This window comes from Ptychodera flava, chromosome 1 (genome assembly GCF_041260155.1).
Source record: "Ptychodera flava strain L36383 chromosome 1, AS_Pfla_20210202, whole genome shotgun sequence".
Lineage (NCBI taxonomy): Eukaryota > Metazoa > Hemichordata > Enteropneusta > Ptychoderidae > Ptychodera > Ptychodera flava.
Window position 1 is genome coordinate 58,692,621 of NC_091928.1, and position 26,027 is coordinate 58,718,647.

General features: G+C 36.1%; 1 protein-coding gene across 1 annotated transcript; it reads left to right on the top strand.

Annotated features, from left to right (window-relative positions):
• Positions 1 to 1,400: 1,400 nt before the first annotated feature.
• Positions 1,401 to 25,330, top strand: LOC139146077 (cysteine and glycine-rich protein 2-like). Its single transcript, XM_070717527.1, has 6 exons — positions 1,401 to 1,545; positions 9,274 to 9,399; positions 10,335 to 10,497; positions 15,391 to 15,547; positions 20,622 to 20,715; positions 23,195 to 25,330. Exons 2-6 carry the CDS (start codon positions 9,288 to 9,290, stop codon positions 23,269 to 23,271), a joined length of 603 nt encoding a protein of 200 aa, XP_070573628.1. The 5' UTR covers positions 1,401 to 1,545; positions 9,274 to 9,287; the 3' UTR covers positions 23,272 to 25,330.
• The last annotated feature ends 697 nt before the right edge of the window (positions 25,331 to 26,027 follow it).

Here is a 26,027-nt window from a genome sequence, read left to right on the forward strand (position 1 = left end):
CATCCCTGATCATTCGCGGAAAGTTAGTGTTAACAACAGAATGATGTAAGTTTTGGTTTGATGTCGTTCTCTTTGTGAATGATGCAAACGTCGATTTTTAGCAGTTCACACCAGGTCCAGTACTTGGCAGATGAACAAACGATGACTAAACTTCAGACATTTCAATGTTTGGACGGTGAACTACGACCGGACGGGAACAAGTATAGTTTACTGACTCTAAAATGTTCTGAACGATTGAAACATTCTCCAAGGAGTTTTAAAAAGGACTGAATGGCAAAAGGTCCGAACGAATGAATAAATGAACGAACGAACGAAAGAATAATCAATCAATCAATTAATGAAAGAGTGGCTTTGATGACCGTGTAATCAACTCTTACATATAGTCAAGTAGTTGAACGCATGTCGTGTTGGCATGATTTGTGGCGCAAATGAAGAAACTATGCCTTCAATATCAGAACAAAAACTACCAGAAAATAAATAAAATGTAATGACTATTTAAACGGATCACCGGAACTTTTACTTATTGACCAAAATGTACTTGCATTTCCAATAATCTCGAATGACGGATTACAGGAGGCCTAAGGTAGTTTGTGAACTTTGAGTCAATACTGATGTGATCATTATTAAAACAAGACATCGTAAACTGTAACACAAAGAGACACAAAGGCTTTCACGTTGTTCTTCCCGTCGACATCAATTATCTTGTTGAATTAAACAGACTCTTGCCCGGTAAGGTATTGTAAACTGTCGCGACAGGTTACGTTTTCCCTCAAATGATCTATAAGTGAAGGCAAATGACATTTGTATAAAACGATAAAACATTATTTGGACGTCTTTTAACGTACTCATTGGAGGTTTAACTGAACCGCTGTGAAAAGATAATCACAGTGAGTGCCCCATCTCTCGTTCTGCTTTTTAGCCGTTTTAGCTGCCCTTAAAATGTAAGACAGATTTTCGTTTCCGTTGAACAAATTTAAGTTGTGAGCTAGCCGTCCACTTGAGGGAGTTTCCCAAGACTGCTGTTTGACAATAGACAGACTGAGAAGAAGGTGTGCATGAAATCGAAATGATTAGATCCTGTCGAAAGAAAGTTTTTCCAAATAATATTTATCATAATATATGATGACATACTTGACTAGGAATGTCTCAGGTAAATTCTCCTGACATTATCGTTGAGGGCGTTCGCAGTTGATGTCACTCCCGAACATATAGCGAGCAAATAGCTGAAGCTTTCAATCATGGCGTCTGTCGATAATCATGAAATATTTCTAAATGTTTTCTACATATTCATCTGCCGGCGGTATCGCATTCAAAATGGTGATCTTTGCACGTAGCCCAGCACACCCCTCCTCCGATCCTGTGACTTCATCCGACTTCCATGTATGGCAAACTTGTAGTACCGTGTGCAAATCAAGCGGTCCTCCATTCATTTGTGGTGCAGTGGTACTCTGCTTCCAACAGCAACGTGTGCAATCAAGCCAAGCAACCTCTAATCAGTTTTAATCATTCAACCCACTTAGCCACTTGGTTTTCGAGGGTCTAACGGTAAGTAGATAAACATAACTATTGTTTTCCGTGTATGCGAGTAGTTTTACAACCACAAAATAATGGGTAGTAATGTTTCTTTATCACAAGGCCCAAGGGGTCACTGAGAGGTGTGTGTATCGACGAGGGTGTGTCAATGATCTACGCAATCATCTTGCTGACACATACGTGACCTCCATTGCCATTAATCTCAGTCAAAACAATGGACGATAACTTAAGTTCTTTCAAAGCTCTGAGTATAGATTGACAATGACGACAGTGCAGCTACTGTGATGACGTTGGTGATGTGTGCAACGCCTGTGATACTTTTAGGTCGTCTGACCGGTGATATCTTAATGACAAAATTTTTACAGAGAGTCAAGCGCAATCGGTACCCTGAAAGTTAAGGAATATATACAAAGGTAGTCATTATTTAAAAAGTTCAATCGTTTTTGTAGTAGAAAACTTTGAAGACGTTAATTTGACAAACCCACTTGTTGATTGTGTTTGTTGTCAGCATTGATTATTCATGAGTTGAGCAAAGTTGACAACAAATCACAGTTGACGAGATTTTATCCAGAAATTCAACCGATGTACCTCTGTCTAGCGCCATGGTCCAACCCAGGGGTTCAACCCAACTGCCTGAAATACGTCACATTTTAGCTGTGCATCAAGAAGTCAGTGTGTATGCATGGCTATGAATCGAAGCAGTAAATTACTACTTGTAGCCAACAACAGTTACAAAGTATCTACTTCATTACAATTGCTACATTGTAGCAATATCGAATTCAAATTTGTAGACTGTATACTAGATAGACTGAATCGAATCGGTAACAAGGGTCAATAATATAAAGTTTATTTTCGACGTGCAAATGGTTCTTTTGTGGTCTGCCCCTCCCAGCCTTCTCCTACAAAACTTTTGAACTTTTGAAAAGCACTTTGCCAAGTATGACGTCACAGTAACACAAAGAATGAATTCATGGTGTGAATCAATGTGCATATGTGGGCACCTAACCCAACCCAATACATAGTAAACAGAAATTTAAAAGATATCTTAAAACGTAAGTGTTTTGGTACAATTTAACAAAGTTTAAAGTAAAATCTGGAAATTTATTTAGTATTCTTGAAGAACTACAAAATTAAACAGTGGGCTCTACATTTCACAAAATTGTCCTGTTCATTAAAATTTTGTAGTTTGTAAACATTTCAGAGTGTGGTTGATATTTCCACTGAAGAATGAGATTGTAATATTGCAGTAGGAGTTGAACAGTGTCAGTTTACAAACAGATTAAAGTTTCAGTTACATTTGTGGTTATATTCTGTCTGGGAGTTACAACCACAAAATGACCCTGTCACCATATATTACTAATTGGAACTGAGTTTTGAATTGTTGTGATATTTTGTTAGTCCCCACGGACACCGTCCGGGGGGACTTATAGGTTTGGTCATGTCCGTGCGTGTGTGCGTGCGTCCGTGCGTCCGTGCGTGCGTCCGTGCGTGCGTCCGTCCGTCCGTTCACGCAGATATCTCAGAGATGCCTGAAGCGATTTCATTCAAACTTGGTACAAGGATTACTTCATATGTCATACAGATGCACGTCGATTTGTTTTGTGATACGATCCAATATGGCTGCCAGGCGGCCATTTTATTACGATTTTTTCATGTACAGAGCCATAATTCAGGCATGTTTCAACTGATTTTATTCAAAGTTGGTACAAGGACATTGACCAGTGTCATAGATATGCACGTCGATTCTTTTTGTGATACGATCCAATATGGCCGCCGTGCGGCCATTTTGTTACGATTTTTTCATGTACAGAGCCATAACTCAGGCATATCTCAACCAATTTCATTCAAATTGGTACAAGGACATTGACCTATGTCATACATATGCACATCAATTTGTTTTGTGATACGATCCAATATGGCTGCCAGGCGGCCATTTTATTACGATTTTTTCATGTACAGAGCCATAACTCAGGCATGTTTCTACAGATTTTATTCAAAGTTGGTACAAGGATATTGACCAATGTCATAGCTATGCACATCAATTTGTTTTGTGATACAATCCAATATGGCCGCCAGGCGGCCATTTTGTTACGATTGTTTCATGTACAGAGCCATAACTCAGGCATATCTCAACCAATTTCATTCAAACTTGGTACAAGGACATTGACCTATGTCATACATATGCACGTCAATTTGTTTTGTGATACGATCCAATATGGCCGCCAGGCGGCCATTTTATTACGATTTTTTCATGTACAGAGCCATAACTCAGGCATGTTTCTACAGATTTTATTCAAAGTTGGTACAAGGACATTGACCAATGTCATAGCTATGCACATCAATTTGTTTTGTGATACGATCCAATATGGCCGCCAGGCGGCCATTTTGTTACGATTTTTTCATGTACAGAGCCATAACTCAGGCATATCTCAACCAATTTCATTCAAAATTGGTACAAGGACATTGACCTATGTCATACATATGCACATTGATTTGTTTTGTGATACGATCCAATATGGCCGCCAGCAGGCGGCCATTTTATTACGATTTTTTCATGTACAGAGTCATAACTCAGGCATATCTCAACCAATTTTATTCAAACTTGGTACAAGGACATTGACCAATGTCATAGCTATACACATCAATTTGTTTTGTGATACGATCCAATATGGCCGCCGTGCGGCCATTTTGTTACGATTTTTTCATGTACAGAGCCATAACTCAGGCATATCTCAACCAATTTTATTCAAACTTGGTACAAGGACATTGACCTATGTCATACATATGCACATTGATTTGTTTTGTGATTCGATCCAATATGGCCACCATGTGGCCATTTTATTACGATTTTTTCATCTCCTGAACTACAACTCAGACATGTATCAAGCGAATTTATTCAAAAGTATTTTTATCACAGACCTAATGAAGAGGACTCTATCCTCTCTGAGGACCTGTAATCAAAGCACCCATTAACAAGTGGGGACTGTGTCATCAACGATGACTTGTTTTCTCATGATATTTTTCTGTACTGCAGGACATTGTAGATTAGACTGTAGCTACAGTGCTTTGAAAACTGAATTACTGACCGTGACCCAATTGCAACAAAGCATTAATAACCTTTCACCCCTATATTATAATCCTCAGCCCCTACTTTGCCATTCAACACTAGGATTAGTCCATAATATGTTCAGTCAAGGATTTGAAGAAAACAAAGCACACTTTATAAAGGACTGCTTTCTGTTATCTTCAATCTTATAATCCTTTCTTTAAGTCAGGAAGGCCGTAGTATGTAGAGTGAGGAACTTGACCGGACTGTGACCTTTGACCTATCCCAGATTGATAAAAAAAATCAAAGGACTGTGGTGTTTATGTTCTGTGGTAAAGTAACCGCACTGTTTTCTTCCAAGGACGTTGTTTGTGTGGAAGTTGTGTATACAAATAATAAACTTCAAGTAATTCTGTGCTGACATTCCACACATACCAGTCCCACAATACCTAAACAAACCACAGCAAGTACGTCAAAGCATTCAGCAGTATTCAAATTCAAGAACAAAGCAAAGTCAAATGTTCTCATTAAAGCGTGAAGTCAGAAATTGTTGAAAGAAAGTTTGTTGTGAAATTCTGAACTTGGTGCGATATGAAATCTCCTATGAAAACTACAATGCATTGCAAATTTAGTTCTGAATTATTTATTGGTTCAAATATGAAATGATAATTTCTCTGATGTGTAACAGTAGTTTCTATTTCGTCACCATTGATTGAAAAATTCACAAATATCAGATTGATTTTATATAAAGGAATATCAAAAAAGTTGTAACATTTGTGGATTTTAATGATTTAATGTCATTGGATAAAATATTCAGATTTTGAAATTAGACATTCTGATTTAAATGACAATGATGTGTGCAAAGTCAGATATTTAGGAATTGCACTTCACAAAATTAAATTTTTATGTAAAAACATGTACTGTGTTTTGATTTGAATGTCAGTTATTGAGAGTTCCATGGAGAGGGCTTGGTTGACAATTCAATGGAGAGAGTTGACAATTCCAGGGACAGAAAGTTGACAATTCCATGGAGAGTTGACAATTCCATGGAGAGTTGGCAATTCCATGGAGAGTTGACAATTCCATGGAGAGTTGGCAATTCCATGGAGAGAGAGAGAAAAAGAACAGGAAGTAAGCAGGAAGTTAAGATAAACTAAAAATGTGTCAGATATTGAAACAGGAAGTTTGTGTGTGTCTGTGTGTGTGTGAGGGCAATTGGGCAATCTGAACTGACCAAGAGACATATTGCACAATTGAAGAAGTTTACTGTTCAATTTTAAAACACAATTACAAATTTGAAATAATAATCTCAATATTTCAGCCATCAACATAAAACTAAACTCTTTACTGACGAGATGTATTGTCATGTTTGTCATCAATTAGACAGAAATTGAATTCACTCCGTGATAGCAATGTATAACTATCTTACTTTCAATTTTCTTCAAGAAGTTACAAAACAGAAATATTTATAGGATGTATGGGTATCCTTTTGAAGCTCTTAGATATTCAAAAATAAAAATCTGATTTTGTCTTGAAGTAGTTAAGCTTGTGATGTTTAGCATAGGTACTTGAGTTAAAATAGCTGCCGATATCTGGTCAAAGGGTTTTATGGGAAATACTGGTTAAAGAGATACAGTCGTCGGAACTGCGCTCAAATCTTGATGGGCCAATGCGACCGATGTAAACACTGTATCCATGGTACAATGGTGATTGATGAAAGTAAAAACATGTCTGTTATAATCTACATCGTATAATTTAAATGTTGCAGCTATGATGATGAGGTGCATGTAGATATCGTGCACGAAATACATTGTTTGTAAACAAGAAACTTGCACGTGTGTAGTTCCGACGATGGTTTCCTTTTAACTATTCAAGAGGCAAGCATCTATAGGTAGTTCGTCTCATTACAATGAACAAAATCAAAGCTAAATCAACAAAGACAAGTTGTAATGCATTTATTAAAGTTTCCAAAAATTCAACCAGATTAACACGGACAATGTTGTCATGTCAGAAAGCATGTTTCAACTACTTTGCCTGCTTTTAATAAACCCATTGATCTCAACAATGTTGTCCCTGTAGACTGCTGTTGTGTCAGTCTTTAAAATAATCTAAATTTACAGGATTCTGATATGTTTTATACCCTCACATTTACATTCTATTTGTTCGTAAAGGTCACCAGAGGACATCTGTTTACATGGCATGACATTCACCTGTCCTTCTAAAGCTCACCGCTAATATGATGATAAATACAGGGTTTGATAATACAGCATACAGATATTGAAGACACAGTGTATTTTTGTGGTGACAAAGTCAATGATACAATATGTACGTACCTGTGTTTTAACGGCAGAGTCTCCAAGTCAGTTCACATTACAGGCTGACCTGATGACAACCTCACAAGATATCATATTTCTAAAATGCTGGTTTATAATTGATATGATCATTGCAAAATGTAGCCGTGTGATTGCATCAATACTGAGAATATAACAACTGAAATCTGAAATAGCTGCGTTAAAAATAAAATATAAAGCCTTCGGAGAATTCCAGGTGAGAGAGGACATAGAAAGTGAACTCTCTGAGACAGGTATACAGTCTGGCAACCTCTCCGAGACAGGTATAGAGTCTGGCAACTGTCAGAGACTGGTGTACAGTGTGAACTCTCAGAGACAGGTATACAGTCTGGCAACTCTCAGAGACAGGTATAAAGTCTGGCAAATTTTTGGAAAACTGTACTTCACTGCTCTGTGGCTGGGAATGGACTCAATTGAAAGATTGTGGAGTAAATGAAGATTTAGCAGTCATGTTTATCATGAAAATAAAAATTTTATACTCATTTAGTTGAAATATGAAAAGCTGTCATTTTTATTTTAATTTCACATATTGACTCTCTAGTCTCCACATTCATGTATTTATTGACTGTAATAGATGTTGTTTATAGATAACAATTTTGCCCATTGTGAAACAGTAATTGTCAATGTCTTTTCTCGTTATTTTTTCTGTCTCGGCAAGAATACTATGTATTTCAACATTGCTTAGGGGAAGAAAACATATCTTATATAGAACATATATAATGTAATATTTTTATATTTCTATTTTATGTCTGCTCTTCTCACATACATGTATCTGTTTGGTGCAATTTGATCAGTTCTACTGTTAATCATGCTTGTTGGTATACGAGTCATTAACATAGCCATTCCCATAAAAATCAAAAGGTTTAGTTGATCAGTTCTTCACAACTCAGTCACCATGTTCTCAGTAAAATTCCAATTCATGTAATTCTTAATCCATTTAATCGATATCCAAATCCATATGGTCTTAATCCAAAGGAATGGATTTGCTTATGTAGAATCATAAAAATTGACCTAGATGTTTGAGGTGCCAGCTAATACAATGGTCTAAAAATAATAGAAGAAAGAACTTCTCTTTTTAGAGATTTTATTTATTGTAATTCAACCTGAAAGAATGTGTCCATTTATGGTAAAATATTGTTACAAAGCAAAGTATGATTCAATTCAAATATTGACATAATTCTAATGCACTCATATTTTATATTAGTGTTCCAACATTCTCCGTAATTTACGACAAAATGAATGAAAAAAATTATCCAAAGCAATCGCAGACAGATGTTGCAGTTCCATGTTAGACAATATCGGTGATTGTCAAATTCAGATCATTTCAGATTTTGTTCTGAATCGTATATTCAAGAATCTGTCAGCAGTTTAAACTTCCAATCAACTTATTTCAGAAATTATTTACAGGCAAGTTAAGGGGCAAAACACAATTTTGTTGTTTTGTTGTTATTACATGTCTAAACTTTCAGTTAGGAACTGTAGTGAAGGGGTCAAGAGGTCAAATGCAATGAATTTTGTTCGTCATGATATACATGTCTTACTTAGCAGTGGTACAATATCTAATAACTAAATTCTAGAAAGACTTTGATGTGAGACTGACAACCATGGAAGATTTATTGAAATGTTTGTTCAAATTCAGTGACACTTTAGAAAGAAAGGAAGTGAAATGAAGTATTACTTCTGAAAATAGAAATACAGCAGTGTAGATTTATGAGAACAGTGTAATAGATTTTCTGAAACACCAAGGTGAACTTCCATGCTGTAAAGTATTAACTCAATCTAATTCATATGGGTTATGATTGGAAATTGACTGCTTGTTCAAATGAGTTATGTTGCATATACTGATGGCTTAACTTGATCCCCAGAGACACAATTCAGTTCTGTAGTACCGAGGGTAGATATATCATGTTTTTTTCAAAATTGTAGTTTCGGACTGTAAAAAAGCTTGTACCTGTAAATGTATACCCCTTCCACCACTGTGGTTTGACCCAAATCTATTGTTATCAATGGTGATGTAGGATCTGTTTACATGGAATTGGGGGTGAACAGGTTATTTCAAACATTGGAAGCTGTCTGTTCTTTAAATGTCACTGCTTTAGATAAAGGAAGTGCCATAAGATGGACATTTGTACGGAAACAGAAAATTAGGATATCCTCCACATAGTGTGTAAGGGACATAATTACATTTACTGACTTCGTGTTCTCACAGATTTCACACTGTAATAGAGTTTCATTGCAGCACACCAACACACTGGAGATACATTCCTCAGTCCACACCTAGTTGATCAATCATTACTCAGTTCATAATTCTTACTGATATTTTGATATATTTTTTTTCTGCAGGTAATTGATAGAGAATGCCACGGTGGGGAGGTGGTGTGCAGTGTGGTAGATGTGGCAAATCTGTTTATCAGGCTGAAGAAGTCAGTGGAGCTGGACAAAAATGGCATAAACTGTGCTTTAGTTGTGGTAAGTGGTTACTATGGTGATTAACTTGGTTTCCTTGACAACTGTTACCTTTTACTGTTCAAGACATATTTATTGTGTAAATTCAAGGTGTTAATCTAAACATACTGGACTGATCAAATCAAATGTGATAACATTCTAATTTGAATAAAAATTGAAAGTGGTGAACAAGTATTTACAGCTTGAATTATTGCTAGTCGATATTTTCTCAGCATGCGATGATCTATATACTACAATTCATAATTCTGAGAGACATTGCATTCTACATCAGTAAAGTGATCTCTGTAATATAATTTATATATCTGTCCGATTATCAAAATGTCACAAAAAACTGAGCCATACTCAATATTTAATTACTGTGTTTTTGTCTTTAAAAGAAATGTCTGGTCAGTATTTGTGTCCAGTGTCATTTTGTCCTGTGAAACGTGGAGGACAAGACTTCATGCAAGAGCAGAGTACAAACCGCATTTATAATAAATTACAGATTTATAAAATCATACAATTATTGTATTTGTAATTTATACTATGACCATGCTGCCATAATTGAAATACAATGACTGTTTGACCATTCCATTTGAAGCACAAAGTGGAGACACACAGCATACAATTGATGTGTATGAACCTGTCACCCCCATACCTCTAAATGTTGAAGTCCAAAAGTGGCATTGAATAGCCACCACCCAGTGAGTCAAGAAATACTTTGATCTGCAAATTCATTAAAATTGAGTGTTTAATAAAATTTTGTTGAATTAGTGGATGATTAATAAACGAAGGATTAACAGAACAAACTTGCATGACAGTTTGTTGGTTTAAGGATTAATGAATATTGGGGTTTAGGATTTTGCATGTGTCTCGGCTATTAAAATAGACATAGAGTATAGAAATTTTATTGTCATTGTTTGATATTAACATCAATATTTACATTAATTATTATGAAGCTGATTGCAACAAGTTGCTGGATTCAACGACAGTGGCTAGTCATGAAAACCAAATCTACTGTAGATCTTGCTATGGTAAACATTATGGACCAAAAGGTTACGGATACGGCGGTGGAGCCGGTGTGTTGAGTATGGAAGGTGGATCTAAAGCAGCTCCACAGACGTAAGTCATGTCACAGATTGTAATAGTTAAAGATTGTGTTTCAGTGAATTATATACTGTTTTGCAGAGTGTGATACTGTCCCATGTTACCACATTAATTAAAATGTGGCCCGGGAACAGATAATGAGACTCTCAAACTGTTTCAGTACTTCTTTTAGTCTACCACATGGGGGTTCATTTTGAAGCTCATTAAATAACTTAATTTTCCAGCAGCTTAGTTTTGTGAAAATCGAAAATTTGATTTTTCTGCATAGAGTTAACACAGGGATGGTGGCGATTTTAAATCTTGAGTCACTAAATATAGAGTAATTTGTTTCTATCGTTCCAAATTTTTTACCATATAGTGACCCCTCAATTTTATTTTTGATTTCGGAAGGAAATGATTTAAAGTTTCAACAAAATTTAAAGTCTATCAAACTGGAAGCATGTACTTCTTCAAAGGATGTCAGCTGTACCATACTATTATCTTTGTGGAAGACAAACTTATGATGACAACAGGAAATGACATCATTACAGGAAATGACATCATTACAGGAAATGACATCATTACAGGAAATCATTTAAAGGAAAAGTTACTTTTTACCTTCTCGTGTCTATTTATAGACAGAGAAGGTATTAGAGTTGAAAACCAGTATGCTGCTGTCAAGAACTTCCGTCTGTCAAGACTTCCGTCTGTCAAGATCCGTTGACGGCATGCCATTGTGATGGGTCATATCATAAACTGGTGGGGGTGTTCATGGCTCAGGTTGAGGTGTGGGAGAACGATTTTGAGCTATGACAAAAATCAAAAGGGACTTAGCGGCATAGCCACAGTGGTAAGCCTTTCTCCAAGGTTTCTTAGTTGACTACAATCTATTACAGACTACTGAGCTGACGTTAGGGGTACTCACTTTGTGTTTGCTCACTCTGTGAGCGCTAGTGTTTGGTACTGAGTTGCGTGGATATCCCCTCATGGCCTCACGTGATCTGGGCCTGTTGCATAATCTGCAGAGATGATCATATGCCTCCGAGTCTGAAAACTGTCATTGTGTAAGCCTGTCGGCATTTTCCTTGCATTTTTTCTCATTTAATTTTGCAAAATATCGGCGAGTACCTCAATATTTCAAGATAACCCTTTCTTCCCAATCGTTTCCTGGAGTTTCAGAGTCATATGAACGAAAATGAGTGAAAGTTTTAGACAGGAAAATCGGACGTCGGCCATGTTCAATGTTTACAGTACAATCAGAAGTTTAAGTGGAGGAATTAACCAACAAACACAGGAGTGTTCATGATGCCCGCCCTCTAGAGGCAGACCCTCCTATATGAAGTACCACATTTGATGCTTGTGGAAAGCTTGACCACACAATGGAGCATTTAAACTTTTAGAAAATGACAAACTGAATAAGAAGGTATTCAGAAAATGTCAAATACTGAGGAAAAATGCGCAAATATTCAAAATAAACAGGTTAACTGATTGGTCAGCTATAAAAAACAATGAAAATGTTTATGATCAAAAGTTTTTGAGATGCGCACATTTTAACAAATACAGAAAAAATTAACATTATAAATATAAGACCAAACTATTTTTTCAGGGATGGGACAGGTTGGAAATGAGGGGTGAGAGACAAAGGCACTCCTATTGCTGCATGTGGATGCAGCCACACCATTTCATTTACAGCATACTTATTCACAGTGTCGTGTTCAAGTTCTCATATTGTACTGACTGTCATAAAAGGATAACATAAGCAAATCAAATCAAATTAGAAAAGGATCAATGCTGTTGTGTGGATTTTGCTGAACATGGCTGATATTTCGCCCTATATATTTGGTATCCAGCAAAGGCATATTTTGATGTAAAGTCAAAATTAACACTACATTGCTGACAATATATTTTACCGTTTCTCCATGAATTTTTCTTTTTTAAATTATAGTATATTAGTACTTCAAACAGATTAACAGTTATCGTGATGTCAACCCATAATTTTACATCACAAAGACTGTAATTCTGCCAATTTTTTTTGTTTTTCAGTCATTTTATAAATTTTGCACTGCACAAGATGATTGAACAAATTGCAATGTTTGAATTTGTAAACTCAAAGAATAAAAATCCTTTGGTCACAAATTAAATTATTTTTTGAAAAGAAATTTACTCTTAAACACTTTTAGCATATATTTTTTACACGGTCATGTATTTCAAGGAAAATATGCCTATTAAAAACAGTAATTTCTTCACTTTCAATTTTTTTTCAATACTATGACAATTATCAGCCATGAGGTTATACAAACACAAGACCAGATAAGTGTTTTTCATCATTTCCACAGGACTCTTTGGAAAATCCATTAAAAACAGTTAAAAGTGACTGGAAATGATCACTTGGTATACATTTGATTTACAGATGCCAGGTTGTGTATTTCACATGCACTCAGGTCAGTAAGGAAGTGCGTCATTACTATTTTGGACTGTTAATTCTTATTTCTGAATTGTTTAACTTTTTTCCACATTGAACTATCTTTAGGCAGTTTATACAGTAGCTTAGAATTTTTTTGATTGATGTATTTAATCATCTTTGGGTTCTTTGGGTCCATATCCCACCTCATGCCCCTACATCATCAACTATTTACCAACAACTCCATGCCAACAACCAATTACCTGACCTGGCACACATAAGAGAAGGTACAGCGTCATTGACGGTATTTTTATTTGTACATCTCAGTTACCCACTGTGGCCTTGCAATTTCTAATTGCACAACACAAAGTCAACCTGATCTAGATTTACACAAAATAAGATTAGTTGTAATCATTGTGTGATTTCTATACAATGTGAAGTAAAATTAATTTGAAATAATTTGTTATTTTTATCACAACTGGAAGTTGTGATATAGAGGTGGTTTCAACCGGTGTTTGATGTCGTCCATTTCCGTAAACGACAAAAAGTCAAAAACTGCTGAACAGACTGTGTTGATATTTGATACCGATACATAGCTGGTTCCAAGGTTCCAATTACGAAAAATGGAGCCAAACAGAGTGCCGGTTAGATAGTTTTGGGAAATTTCTAACCCCCCTTTTTATCTAATTGATTTTAGGGGTCTTTCATATATGTAGTTTTGGAATGTACACCAATCCTGCATTGTGGACTGTTTTATGAGTTGTTGAACAGAAATGAGGTTTTGATGAATGTTAGAAATATGCAGGATGGCTGATTTGAAGTATAAGAGATTTCTATGGTTTTTTGGGCATCAAAAGCATTAAAAAAAACATATTTCATAGTTTAGATTCTCACTTTTGAGATGACCCTAGGCATTTGTTAAGTAAACATCCTTGAGTCAATATACAGACTTTGACATTCCAGAGATTAAGTATCCACAACCTCACATGTTACAGTCTTTCACTACAATGGTATGGCCCAAACCCATTGTTATCAATGGAGAGTGTGGACCTGTCTACAGGAAATTGGGGTGAACAGGTTAGACAATGACGTTACAAGTTGTAGGTTAGTTATCAAGGTAGCACCAGCATAGAGTCCTGAGCATCTGTCCATGTGTTCTCACAGCAAATTACAGGGAAAAAATTATTTGAGAAGTTTCTCTCCTTTAAATAGAAGTATATTACAATTTAAACCTGTCATGGATGGATTGCTCTCAAATGATCTGAAACACAGTTATTGCCCATTAGCAACAAATCTATAGCAAGATTTATGTAAAGTTCATGAACTTACACAAGGTATTAGACAAAAGATGACCATGACTTTGCTACTTTTCAACATTTATTTCAATCAGATTTCCCCAGCTTAGTGTATAATTTTGTAATCTTAATTACTGTCAACTTAGCTTTACTAACTTATTCATACCTCATTATTCTTACACTACTGTTATACCTTATAACCACAAAATTTCAAGAGATGCATATATGATTGTCACTTAACAAACAATTTACAAATATGTCTTCTGCTTTTTCTCCATATACATATACATGTCTCTTTTCTCATAAAAATGAGCTTAAAATCGCAATGTGAAAAATAGTCTTTCAGCTATATGTTGCTCATTGACTTCATGGTCTGTCTAATTCACAGTGAGTGTGGTTGTTGATAAATGCCGATAATACTAGGCGGTCATAATGTCCAAGCGCCATTGGCGGTATTTTTAACATAATGACCATAGGTCACTATCACATCTGGAAGTTGTGATATAGGGTTAGCTTCAACCGGTGGTGGACAGTGTCCATTTTCCGTAAACGACAAAAAGTCAAAAACCACTGAACAGACTGCATTGATATTTGGTAGAGATATTCAGACTAATTCCAAGGTTCCGATTCCGAAAATGGAGCCAAACGGAGCAGCAGTTAGATAGTTTTGGGAAATTTCTAACCCCCCCTTTAACTAATTGATTTTAGGGGTCTTTCATATATGTAGTTTTGGAATGTACACCAATCCTGCATTGTGGACTATTTAATGAGTTGTGGAACAGAAATGAGGTTTTGATGAATGTTACAAATATGAGGATGGCTGATTCAAAGTATCAGAGATTTTCATGCGCTTTTGGTAATAAAATTGATAAAAAACAACATATTTAATGTTTTAGATCTCTCACATTTCGACCCATAACATTACAGACTTGATGACATAACCGGCTGCTGGACCTGTTTACTGGCGCATTGATTTAAAGACAAAGATCGTTTTATTTTGTAATAAGGACGTGTGATTTCGTAAAACATAGTCTATTAGCCTGGAAATGTGATTTTTGCGAATGTTGCTTACCCACTGACAAACAGTGTGGTTTGAAAATGGCTGGAATTCGCTACTTCGGGACTTTGTTTTCTGTGTGCATTTACTGACAAACTCCAAACCCGCAGCACCTACCCATTCAGTATTTCATGTACAGGTGTACCCAGAGATAGAGTAGTTTCACAATGTGCCAGTTGTGATCAAGTGCCATTGGCGCTATTTTTGATATTACAGCTGGAAAAGCAGTGGAAATGGTCTGGTGCTGGTAGTAGGTTTGGAGCATCTGGTGAAAAATGTCCACGCTGTGGTAAAACTGTTTACATGGCTGAAAAAGTGATTGGTGCTGGTTCTGTGAGTATCACCTTAGAAAGAGGTTGACCTTTGACCTACAGTACTCAAATACTAGTTGTTGCAAAATATCAGTATGAATAGATACGTAAACAAAGTTTTGCTAAATCTCCCAAAAATACAAATTCTTCACAAGTTGTTCTACACCTGATGTGGATACTTACTTCTCAACATAAACATATTTTGCAAAGAGGTTCAAATTCATTCCCCTAATTATCACATCTGATTTGATTAAAAGTTTTCTAAAGCAACAACCTCAATCCTTGGTCCTTGCTTGAGCTTTCCTTGATATAATAAAAATAAAGGGTGATGCCTTGACCATTAACATTTACATGCGCAGGCAAGAGGAAAGCCAAAACTTAACAGGCAAGGCATTGAGTCTATTATTAGTTCCAGAGACCAGCTCTGGAACTGTTAGTTTTTGCTCACTTTCCTTCTTTCTTTCTTTCTTTCTTTCTTTCTTTCTTTCTTTCTCTATTTCCGGTTTTACTACCATAGAACATGCCATACACAAATTTTACCTTAATTACCCAGAATGCATTGCGACACGCTTATGACGTCATCGCTCAGCTCGGACGGGTTTTACGGGCATTTCTTGTTTGTTTATTTATTTATTTTTTATTTGGCATTGCTCAACTATCATATTGCGTTCAGTTATTAATAATTCTAGCTTTCTTTCGCTTTGTTTTTGGTTGCTTTTTTGATTTTATTTTTCTCTAAATACTCGCCGTACGTGGCGCTATACTGTTTCGCCTGAATGCTCATGAGACAACATGGCGGCGTATCGATCGCCTCGCTCGCACAGAGAGAGAAAAGTAGCCTTTCCCTAAGTTTACAAGCGCGGCTGGGCACATCGTGTACCTAGGCGAGGTGGGTGTGCTCGAAAACGATGATCAATGCAAAATTTGGACTCAAAATCGGCTGTTTTGGCGGAGAAACTGCCCGCCGTATTTCTGAGGAGCCACCAGCGGTTTTTCCTATATCAGTCTGCGGGGCTGTGGTGGGAGGCCGTTTAACGCCGGTAACACACAGCCATGCCATGCAGAGCTAGGCATTCATAGTGAACGTACTGTCTGTCATGCACCGGCATGTGTTGGCTGCACGTAAAAGCAACTCAACTTTCCAAGATCAAATGGTCAGTATCTTGTGAAAACAGCGACATAGCAATGAAAATTGTTTTAGTCTGTGCTTTTAATCAAATGAAAATGCATGTGGCTCAATTTCAACGGCCTAGGTCCGATGTTTCCTCTCGTCTGATTATCGTCGTAAATGACACGCCTCTTTACGGCAACAACTCAGCGCTACCTGTCAGTGATTGATTTTTGCGTAGGTCAGCGGAGCGAAAATTATTCCTCTGGCTCGCGAGAATGTCGTCTGATAAACATTTCCGTGCGTCGTCGCCCCCGTATGTATCTGTTGCGTTTTTACCATACACGTAGGCATTTGTAATCTGTGTACTGTAATTCCCCGTACTGCCTTGCTTTTAGTTGTATTATGGTGTTTACTGCTATCAGCCCTGAATATTAAAATCCAAAGCACTCTTTCATTCTGCACCTATCTTTGTCACACATTCTCTTTTTTCTTCCGCTGCTCTGGTCTCTGGAACTTCGCTTTTGCTTGCAAATGCTTTCTAGTTTCCATTACATTATCAATGAACCCAAGAAATCCGTCAAAATTTACTAAATTTTCCCATGCGATAGCATACTTCACAAATGTACAGTGACATGCTGCGATGTATGTTAGCTCAGTGAGTAGTGCAATAAGCGACTCACGCACGCTGTACAAATTTTGACAATCTGGAGATTTTCCTGGAAAAAAGAGTCTAAACATGACTCTCAAGTGCTCCATTTTATTTTGTGATTGATTATGATCTTCGTACAAGTCACAATTTACATTTTAGCTGTAAAATTACGATGTTTACGATGTTTACGATACTGTGAGTTGCTAATACTATTATTCATATTCACAGGCATTTAAACAAACTACTACTATAGAAATAACGGGCGACGCGCTGACCATTAACGTTTATTTGTGGGCAAGGGCGAGACGAAAGCCAAAAATTAACGGGCGAGGCTTGCCGAGCCCGTTAATTTGGCTTTCCTCGAGCCCGCGCCACAAATAAACGTTAATGGTCAGAGTGGAGTCTGTTATTTCCATTATATTATCAGCGAACCCGAGAAAACCTTAAAATTTCCGAAAATTTCCGGAGCAAACAACAACTGGGCCCCAGAAACTGAGCAATACACGACGCACTGTCATGCGCGCTGTAAAATTGGCAAATCCGGAGATGTTTTCAGAAAAAAGTATCTCAACTTGACCTACAAGTGCTCCTTTTAATTTTGTGATTGATTATGATGTACGTTTGAGCTGTAAAGTTACGATTCTTTAAGTTGTTAATCTTATTATTCAAATTCACGGGCATGTAAACAAACCATTACTGTGTATTTGTGGTCAGTCACGTGGTTCAGCTCGACCAATCAAAATGCAACGGGCAGGGCATGGTAATATAATGTGTATTTGTGGTCAGTCACATGGTTCAGCTCAACCAATTAAAATGCGAGGGACAGGGCATGGTAAATAATGACTATTAACATAATGTTAGTCAGTTGCACTGTCCATGCAATTTACATGTTCAGAGATAATGCTGCGTAATATTAATACTGACTACAATACTGCCTTATTAGTCCCCACGGACACCGTCCGGGGGACTTATAGGTTTGGTCGTGTCCGTGCGTGTGTGCGTGCGTGCGTGCGTCCGTCCGTGCGTGCGTCCGTCCGTTCACGCAGATATCTCAGAGATGCCCTAAGCGATTTCATTCAAACTTGGTACAAGGATTACTTCATATGTCATACAGATGCACGTCGATTTGTTTTGTGATACGATCCAATATGGCTGCCAGGCGGCCATTTTATTACGATTTTTTCATGTACAGAGCCATAATTCAGGCATGTTTCAATTGATTTTATTCAAAGTTGGTACAAGGACATTGACCAATGTCATAGATATGCACGTCAATTCTTTTTGTGATACGATCCAATATGGCCGCCATGCGGCCATTTTGTTACGATTTTTTCATGTACAGAGCCATAACTCAGGCATATCTCAACCGATTATATTCAAACTTGGTACAAGGACATTGACCTATGTCATACATATGCACATTAATTTGTTTTGTGATACGATCCAATATGGCCGCCAGGCGGCCATTTTATTACGATTTTTTCATGTACAGAGCCATTACTCAGGCACGTTTCTACAGATTTTATTCAAAGTTGGTACAAGGACATTGACCAATGTCATAGCTATGCACATCAATTTTTTTTGTGATACGATCCAATATGGCCGCCGTGCGGCCATTTTGTTACGATTTTTTCATGTACAGAGCCATAACTCAGGCATATCTCAACCAATTTTATTCAAAGTTGGTACAAGGACATCAACCTATGTCATACACATGCACATTGAGTTGTTTTGTGATACGATCCAATATGGCCGCCGTGTGGCCATTTTATTACGTTTTTTCATGTCCAGAACCATAACTCAGACATGTATCAAGCAAATTTATTCAAAGTTGGTACAAGGAGATTGACCAATATCATACATATGCATGTAAATTTGTTTTGTGATACGATCCAATATGGCTGCTGTGCGGCCATTTTGTTATGATTTTTTCATGTACAAAGCCATAACTCAGGCATATTTCAACCAAATTTAATCAAAGTTGGTACAAGGACATTGACCTCCCGTATGTCATACATATGCACATTGATTTGTTTTGTGATTCGATCCATTATGGCCACCATGTGGCCATTTTATTACGATTTTTTCATGTCCTGAACTACAACTCAGACATGTATCAAGCGAATTTATTCAAAAGTATTTTTATCACAGAGCTAATGAAGAGGACTCTATCCTCTCTGAGGACCTGTAATCAAAGCACCATTAACAAGTGGGGACTGTGTCATCAACGATGACTTGTTACTAATATTTTCAATTGACAAAAACAAAATATTCATCATGATAGATATGATTAGTAATAGACAGTGACTTAATTCATCAGAATTCAATTATTGTTGAGATTTGTAATGTTATGCTGTCATCACATACTGGTATGGTACTTGTACTTTTATTTTTTGTCTCCAGTGCGTAGTGGGTTAACTGAATTAAGCATTATATTACCATGCCCTGTCCATCACATTTTAATTGGTTGAGCTGAGCCACTTGACTGCCCACAAATACACAGTAATGGTTTGTTTACATGCCCGTGAATATGAATAATATCGTAAACATAGTAACTTTACAGCTAAAATGAAAATTGTGATTTGTACAAAGATCATAATCAACCACAAAATAAAATGGAGCACTTGTGGGCCAAGTTTAGACACTTTTTTCAAAAAAATTTCTGGATTTGCAAAACGTTTGCAGCGCGCACTACTCACTGACAAGTTCTGGGGCCCCATTGTCATTCGCAAGGGAAATTTTCATAAATTTTGACTTTTTTGGGGTTTGTTGATAATATAATGGAAATAACAGACTCCGCGCTGACCATTAACATTTATCTATCGCGGGAGAGAGGAAAGCCAAAATTAACAAGCAAGCCTCACCCGTTAATTTTTGGCTTTCCTCTTGCCCTTGCCCATAAGTAAACGTTAATGGTCAGTGAGTCGTCCATTATTTCTATAATATTGTACCCACTTAGTGCCTATAATGGACAGAAGCATTAGCCTGCTAGAATGTAAGAGGCAAAGCCAAGTACATATATAATGTCATGCAAAGTTTGCTTGAGTCTATTGTGGACTGGGAGGGGTAAAATATTTGTATTATCTTATAGTTTTTGCAATGCCAGTGAGTTTGTAGATGTAGAAAATATCTGGGGCTACAACACTAGAGAATGGGATACATTATCAGTAATAATCTGGAGGAATGACATCACAAAATTTACTGGCATTAGTGAGTACTGGTATTGACAAAGCTATAATGACAAAGCTATAATATTATTGTTCATAATTGTTTCAAAGATTGTCACAATTCACAGAAACAATTAGATGATGAGATTTTCTCTGGTTGTTGTTTCAGTCTTGGCACAAGGTCTGTTTTACATGTGCTTCATGTAATAAATCCTTGGATTCAACAACCTGTAATGATAAAGAGGGTGAAATCTTCTGTAAAGGTAAGTCATTATTATTAATTTTCACACTGTAATAATTATGAAATTATGATATACTGCTGAAGTATATACAGTATCTGTGAATTAAAACTGTAAAAGAAATTGTTTGCTACTCTTATTAGCTCACATTTGGTTTTACCAATGTGAGTTTATCGTATAGGCTGAAGTCGATGGCGTCTGTATGTATGTGTGTATGTATGTATGTATGTATGTATGTATGTATGTATGTACAGTATGTCCGTCAACATCAAAAACACGCAAACCGCTGCACGTTTCAGCTTGGTATTTGGTGTGTGGATCCATCCTGGGCTATAGATGAGATTTTGTTCAAATGAAGTCAGCATTGCCAAAATTATGCAAATAGCTTACAAAATGTGAAAATGGTCAAGAATTAATAACTCAAGAACCACTTTTTTGATTGCTTTGAAAATTTGTGTGCAAGTACCTTAGATTAACCTTATACAGTTTTATGAATATTGTGAAGATGTCCTTAATTTTGTATTTTTGCTGAATTTTTTTGTGATTTTTCTCGTTTTCAGTAAAAATTCTTCTTCTCTGAAACCGCCGGCCCAATCGCTCTCAAATTTGGGTTGTCTCTTTGCAAGGGTGTTACTCTTCTAATTTGTTGAAATTATGACAAATTTGGAAAATTTACTATTTTTGTGCAATTTTGTCATTTTTGGTCAAAAAATCTTAGACAGTATTTCCTTTTTAAAACCCCTGGACAGACAGCTCTCATATTTCGTACACAGACGTACAGAGATGACAATAGTTAGATATGTGGAAATTGTCCTGAAATGTAGAAAATTGTATTTTTAAGACAATATTGTCATTTTCGGTCAAGAAAACTTTATCTCAACATTACTTGTTTGATAGCTTTGTAATTTGGTATAAAGTCCCTTGTTTGATAGCTTTGTAATTTGGTATAAAGTCCCGAAAGATGTTATTAGATAAATTTTCTGCTCAAAGTGTTGGGAAACCCCAAAATTTGTATATTTTAGGTACTTTTCTCAGTTTGTGACCTTAAATGACCTATACTAACCCAGGATATGTTGTGAGACAATTTTGAAGGCTGTGAACATAATTTTGTCATATTTGATACCAATTTGTAGGAAAATTTGATCCAGAAAACAAAGCTGAGGTGATTTTTTTCATTTTGGACCAATTTTTGCAAACTTTTCTATGTAAGACATACAAGAACTGATGAGAAATTTGGATCCAGGATAATTCCAGATGTTGTCTCATTGCTATAGAAGTTGATATGCATGTTCCTAAAGATGACCTCCAGTACCTAAGTTGGAGACCTTATTTGCTTTTGTCATTCTTGTTTTTCCTGGTTTAAATATTTCTTGAATGGACCAATTCAAATCGAATGTGAGCACATAGTGTCCTTGACGGTATTTTTATAAAAATATACAATCACTCTTTATGACAAATCAGACTTCATTGTTGCTACGGATACACATCAGATTGAAGAGACTTTAGTTCTAATTTGATGAATAGTGTGTTACATCAAGGTTTGCAAATCAACATCCTGCCTTGAAGACTGTTCTGTATTTTAACCACAGATTACTGTGTGAGGTTGATTTGCTGGATTAGATTTGATGGAATTGATAGTAGATTAATCACAGTGGAGATTTCTGATTTGATAGTAGATATATCACAGTAGAGATCATTTCTGTTGTCAAACACCACACTCTGTTTGCATATAGTTTTTGGTTCTGTCCATATGTATTGTAAGGGATGTTTGTAGATTTCTAAAAAAGATAATAGAACATGAATTTACCAACATAAGCCAATGTGTCTTTATTTTCATTTAAAGCCCCAATAGATGCGAATGTGTAATAAACCGATCTCAAAATATCCTCATTTTTCCAAGAGTTTTCTTTGAATAAGACCCATTAAAGACTGAAAAGGTGTATAACACTGTCATAAGTGTCGAAAGTGGCATGTAAATCAAAACACTCGACCATCATTATAGATTTCCTGCCATTTTCAAAACTGGCACTGGCAATCATGTGACAGAGAAAATAAAGATGACGACCACATATTCTCGGCCATTGTATGGGTACATTCAAGTAAATGGCATCATGCTTGTTTCTGTGATGATTACAATGCATGTGTGCACGAAATACTGCATTTTTTGTACTTTCTGTGGGGCACGATTTTACGGGTGCAGCACCTGTTTATTATTTAACTTGTTAAAATATGTAGTCATGGTCCAAATCAGGCAGCAGTGATACGTCAATACATGTCCTTCAGTCAGCACATTTACACGAACCAACGTTGGTTTGAAAATAAAATCATGAAAAAAAATCATATAATTCGCAGCTATTAGGGCTTTAACTGTCAGCTGCCGTCTAGCCACAATTCAATTACAATTCTGTTTGATTCACATTTTAATCATGATTGCATCGCTAATGTAATATTTCAAATAAATTTTGTATTCAATGTCACAAATTCAAGATTCATCTTTTCACAGCTTGTTACGGCAAAAATTTTGGACCCAAAGGAGTTGGATATGGTGCTGGAGCCGGAGCCCTGCAACATACACAGTAGTTTTGACTGTCATGTGACTATCATGTGACTATCATGTGAGCAAGGAGAGCTGCTTCAAATGCAAACAGGGAAATGAGACACAGGATGATAAAATACATTGAAGTCTTCCATGAATTTGATGAGAGAGATATATATTGTCTCATCAAATGATTTTTTATACATTCCATGTTTCAAATATCAACTTTATTCAGTAGACACCAGTATCAAGACTTTCTAGTTATCAGTAATTCTACTTTGAGATGATATCAAGATAGTGTATTTATTCACCAGCCTTTACAGTCTATCCAGTATTTAATGTAGTATTGGTTCTATCATAGTTTGAAATAATCCACCATCTCAACAGTTTTCAATACAGATTATTTTATGGCATTCAAGTGATAGATGAAAGCTTAGTTGCTTTGCTAACTGATAACCATGGAAGGTACGGTAGAAATGCAATTTATAGTCAAGAAAAAAACATTAGTAACTTTCAATATTAATCTTTTTTACCACTACATCAGAGTCACAGAGTTCTTGATGCATGTTGCATGTAACCATTTCATTGTCTCAACGATAAGATGCTCAGATTGAAGTTTTTCTTTATTTTCAAAGTTAAAGATATTGCTTTCAACAACAGTGAAAGTGTAGTAAATCACTTACAGAGAAATACATCACCTCAGAATATCAACCAATCACGTGTCAGTCGTGGCCATAGACTTGTGACTCAATTGGTATCCATGGCAACATAAATGAGGTAATATAATATGACACTGAGCCATGTCAACAAATCAACATTTGACAAATTACCACAATTCATTTGCATAAAGATTTCAAAAACATCAGAAATTACCGTCTTTCACAAGAAGTGTAAGGAAGACAAGAACTCAAAGTGAAAGTGAAAGCTTTGTTATGAGAGATCATCATACTTCTGTTAAAACTTCTATTAAAGTCTTCTTTAAATCTGATGTTTTATTGATCTTGGAAGAGCTGCAGTTTAAAAGTTCAAGACTCCAGCAATTATTGATTGTATCGTAGAATTGTTTTCTATGCATAACCATTATGTTTGATGATGAATCTTTGGATGATTAATAATTTATCAAGATGTTAAAGTTGACACAAAAATGACTGTCTTAAGGTCAAGTGTAGTACTCACACTTCGAAGGGTCATCTCAGCATTTTTGTGAGGTCAAAGTTCAAAGGTGAGCATAACAATTTGCTTAGCAAATTCTAGAACAACTCTGTAATCAATGATTTGTCAGCTCAATTATTTGATCTGTGAATTTCAGCATAGAATGCATTTACCACTTAATTTACTAATGTAATAGTGACCAGTTTTTTTCTGCAATATGAATGTGAGTCTCTCATTGGCTGAAAGGAGGAGGAGATGATCTTATATGTAAGAACAGATGATATTCTAAATGAAACCACCTTTCCTTAAATCTGAATGCTAGTATCTCTGGAAATAGTGACATCACAACAGATGTAGAAGTACAAGGTGAAATCAATAGTCCTTTAATTTGTTGATAGAAATCTTTCAGACAAATTCAAGTTTACATTCATAGGATATAAAAGTTTCAAGATAGCCAGTAAGATGCATTTTATTAGATACTTGCAATGCATTCAGGTAATTAAAGAGTTTCAATTGTCAACTGTTCTGTTTCTTCAACCTCAGTAAAAGTTGTAAGGTACATGCAGTCAAATATTTTCTGCTGATGTGTTGAGTATTCCACTGATATTTTACAAAGAAGAAATTGTGAATTTTTTTCATACATTGAAGACAAACAATGCATTATTCCTACAGTGTGAGATTGTATCTCTTTCTACGTTCCTAACTTCACTATTATTCCAAGACTTTGTAAGCTTTTTCTGCTTCAAAATTATTTTTCTATATTTTCTAGGTTTTGTAGTATATGTAAGTCGATATGGATTATTGTAATAAACTGTTACTAGGGGCAACAGGTCTTTGATGTAAATATACAGATTTATTTTTGTTTGTTAAATCTTGTTCAGATTTCTGTCAAACAATCTCACATTAAAGATCATTCACCATCTTACCCATAGTCTTCAAGCTGTAACCATTGATATTTATTTAGCCATTCTTTTCCTTGAAAGTATTCATAATTTATTCGAGTTGTTTCGGCATAAAATTGTACTGCCTCCCAGACCCCATGATGGACAAAAGGAAACTTTGTGTGACATCATGTATGAGGCAAAGCCAAGTACACTATGTAGTGTATAGTTTGTTTGACATCATGTATGAGGCAAAGCCAAGTTCACTATGTAGATATAGTTTGATTGACATCATGAATGAGGCAAAGCCAAGTACACTATGTAGTGCATAGTTTGTTATGACATCATGTATGAGGCAAAGCCAAGTACACTATGTAGTGATAGTTTGTTTGACATCATGTATGAGGCAAAGCCAAGTACACTATGTAGTGTATAGTTTGTTTGACATCATGTATGAGGCAAAGCCAAGTACACTATGTAGTGTATAGTTTGTTTGACATCATGAATGAGGCAAAGCCAAGTACACTATGTAGTGAATAGTTTGTTTGACATCATGTATGAGGCAAAGCCAAGTACACTATGTAGTGTATAGTTTGTATGACATCATGTATGAGGCAAAGCCAAGTACACTATGTAGTGCATAGTTTGTTTGACATCATGTATGAGGCAAAGCCAAGTACACTATGTAGTGTATAGTTTGTTTGACATCATGTATGAGGCAAAGCCAAGTACACTATGTAGCGTATAGTTTGTTCATGTATGAGGCA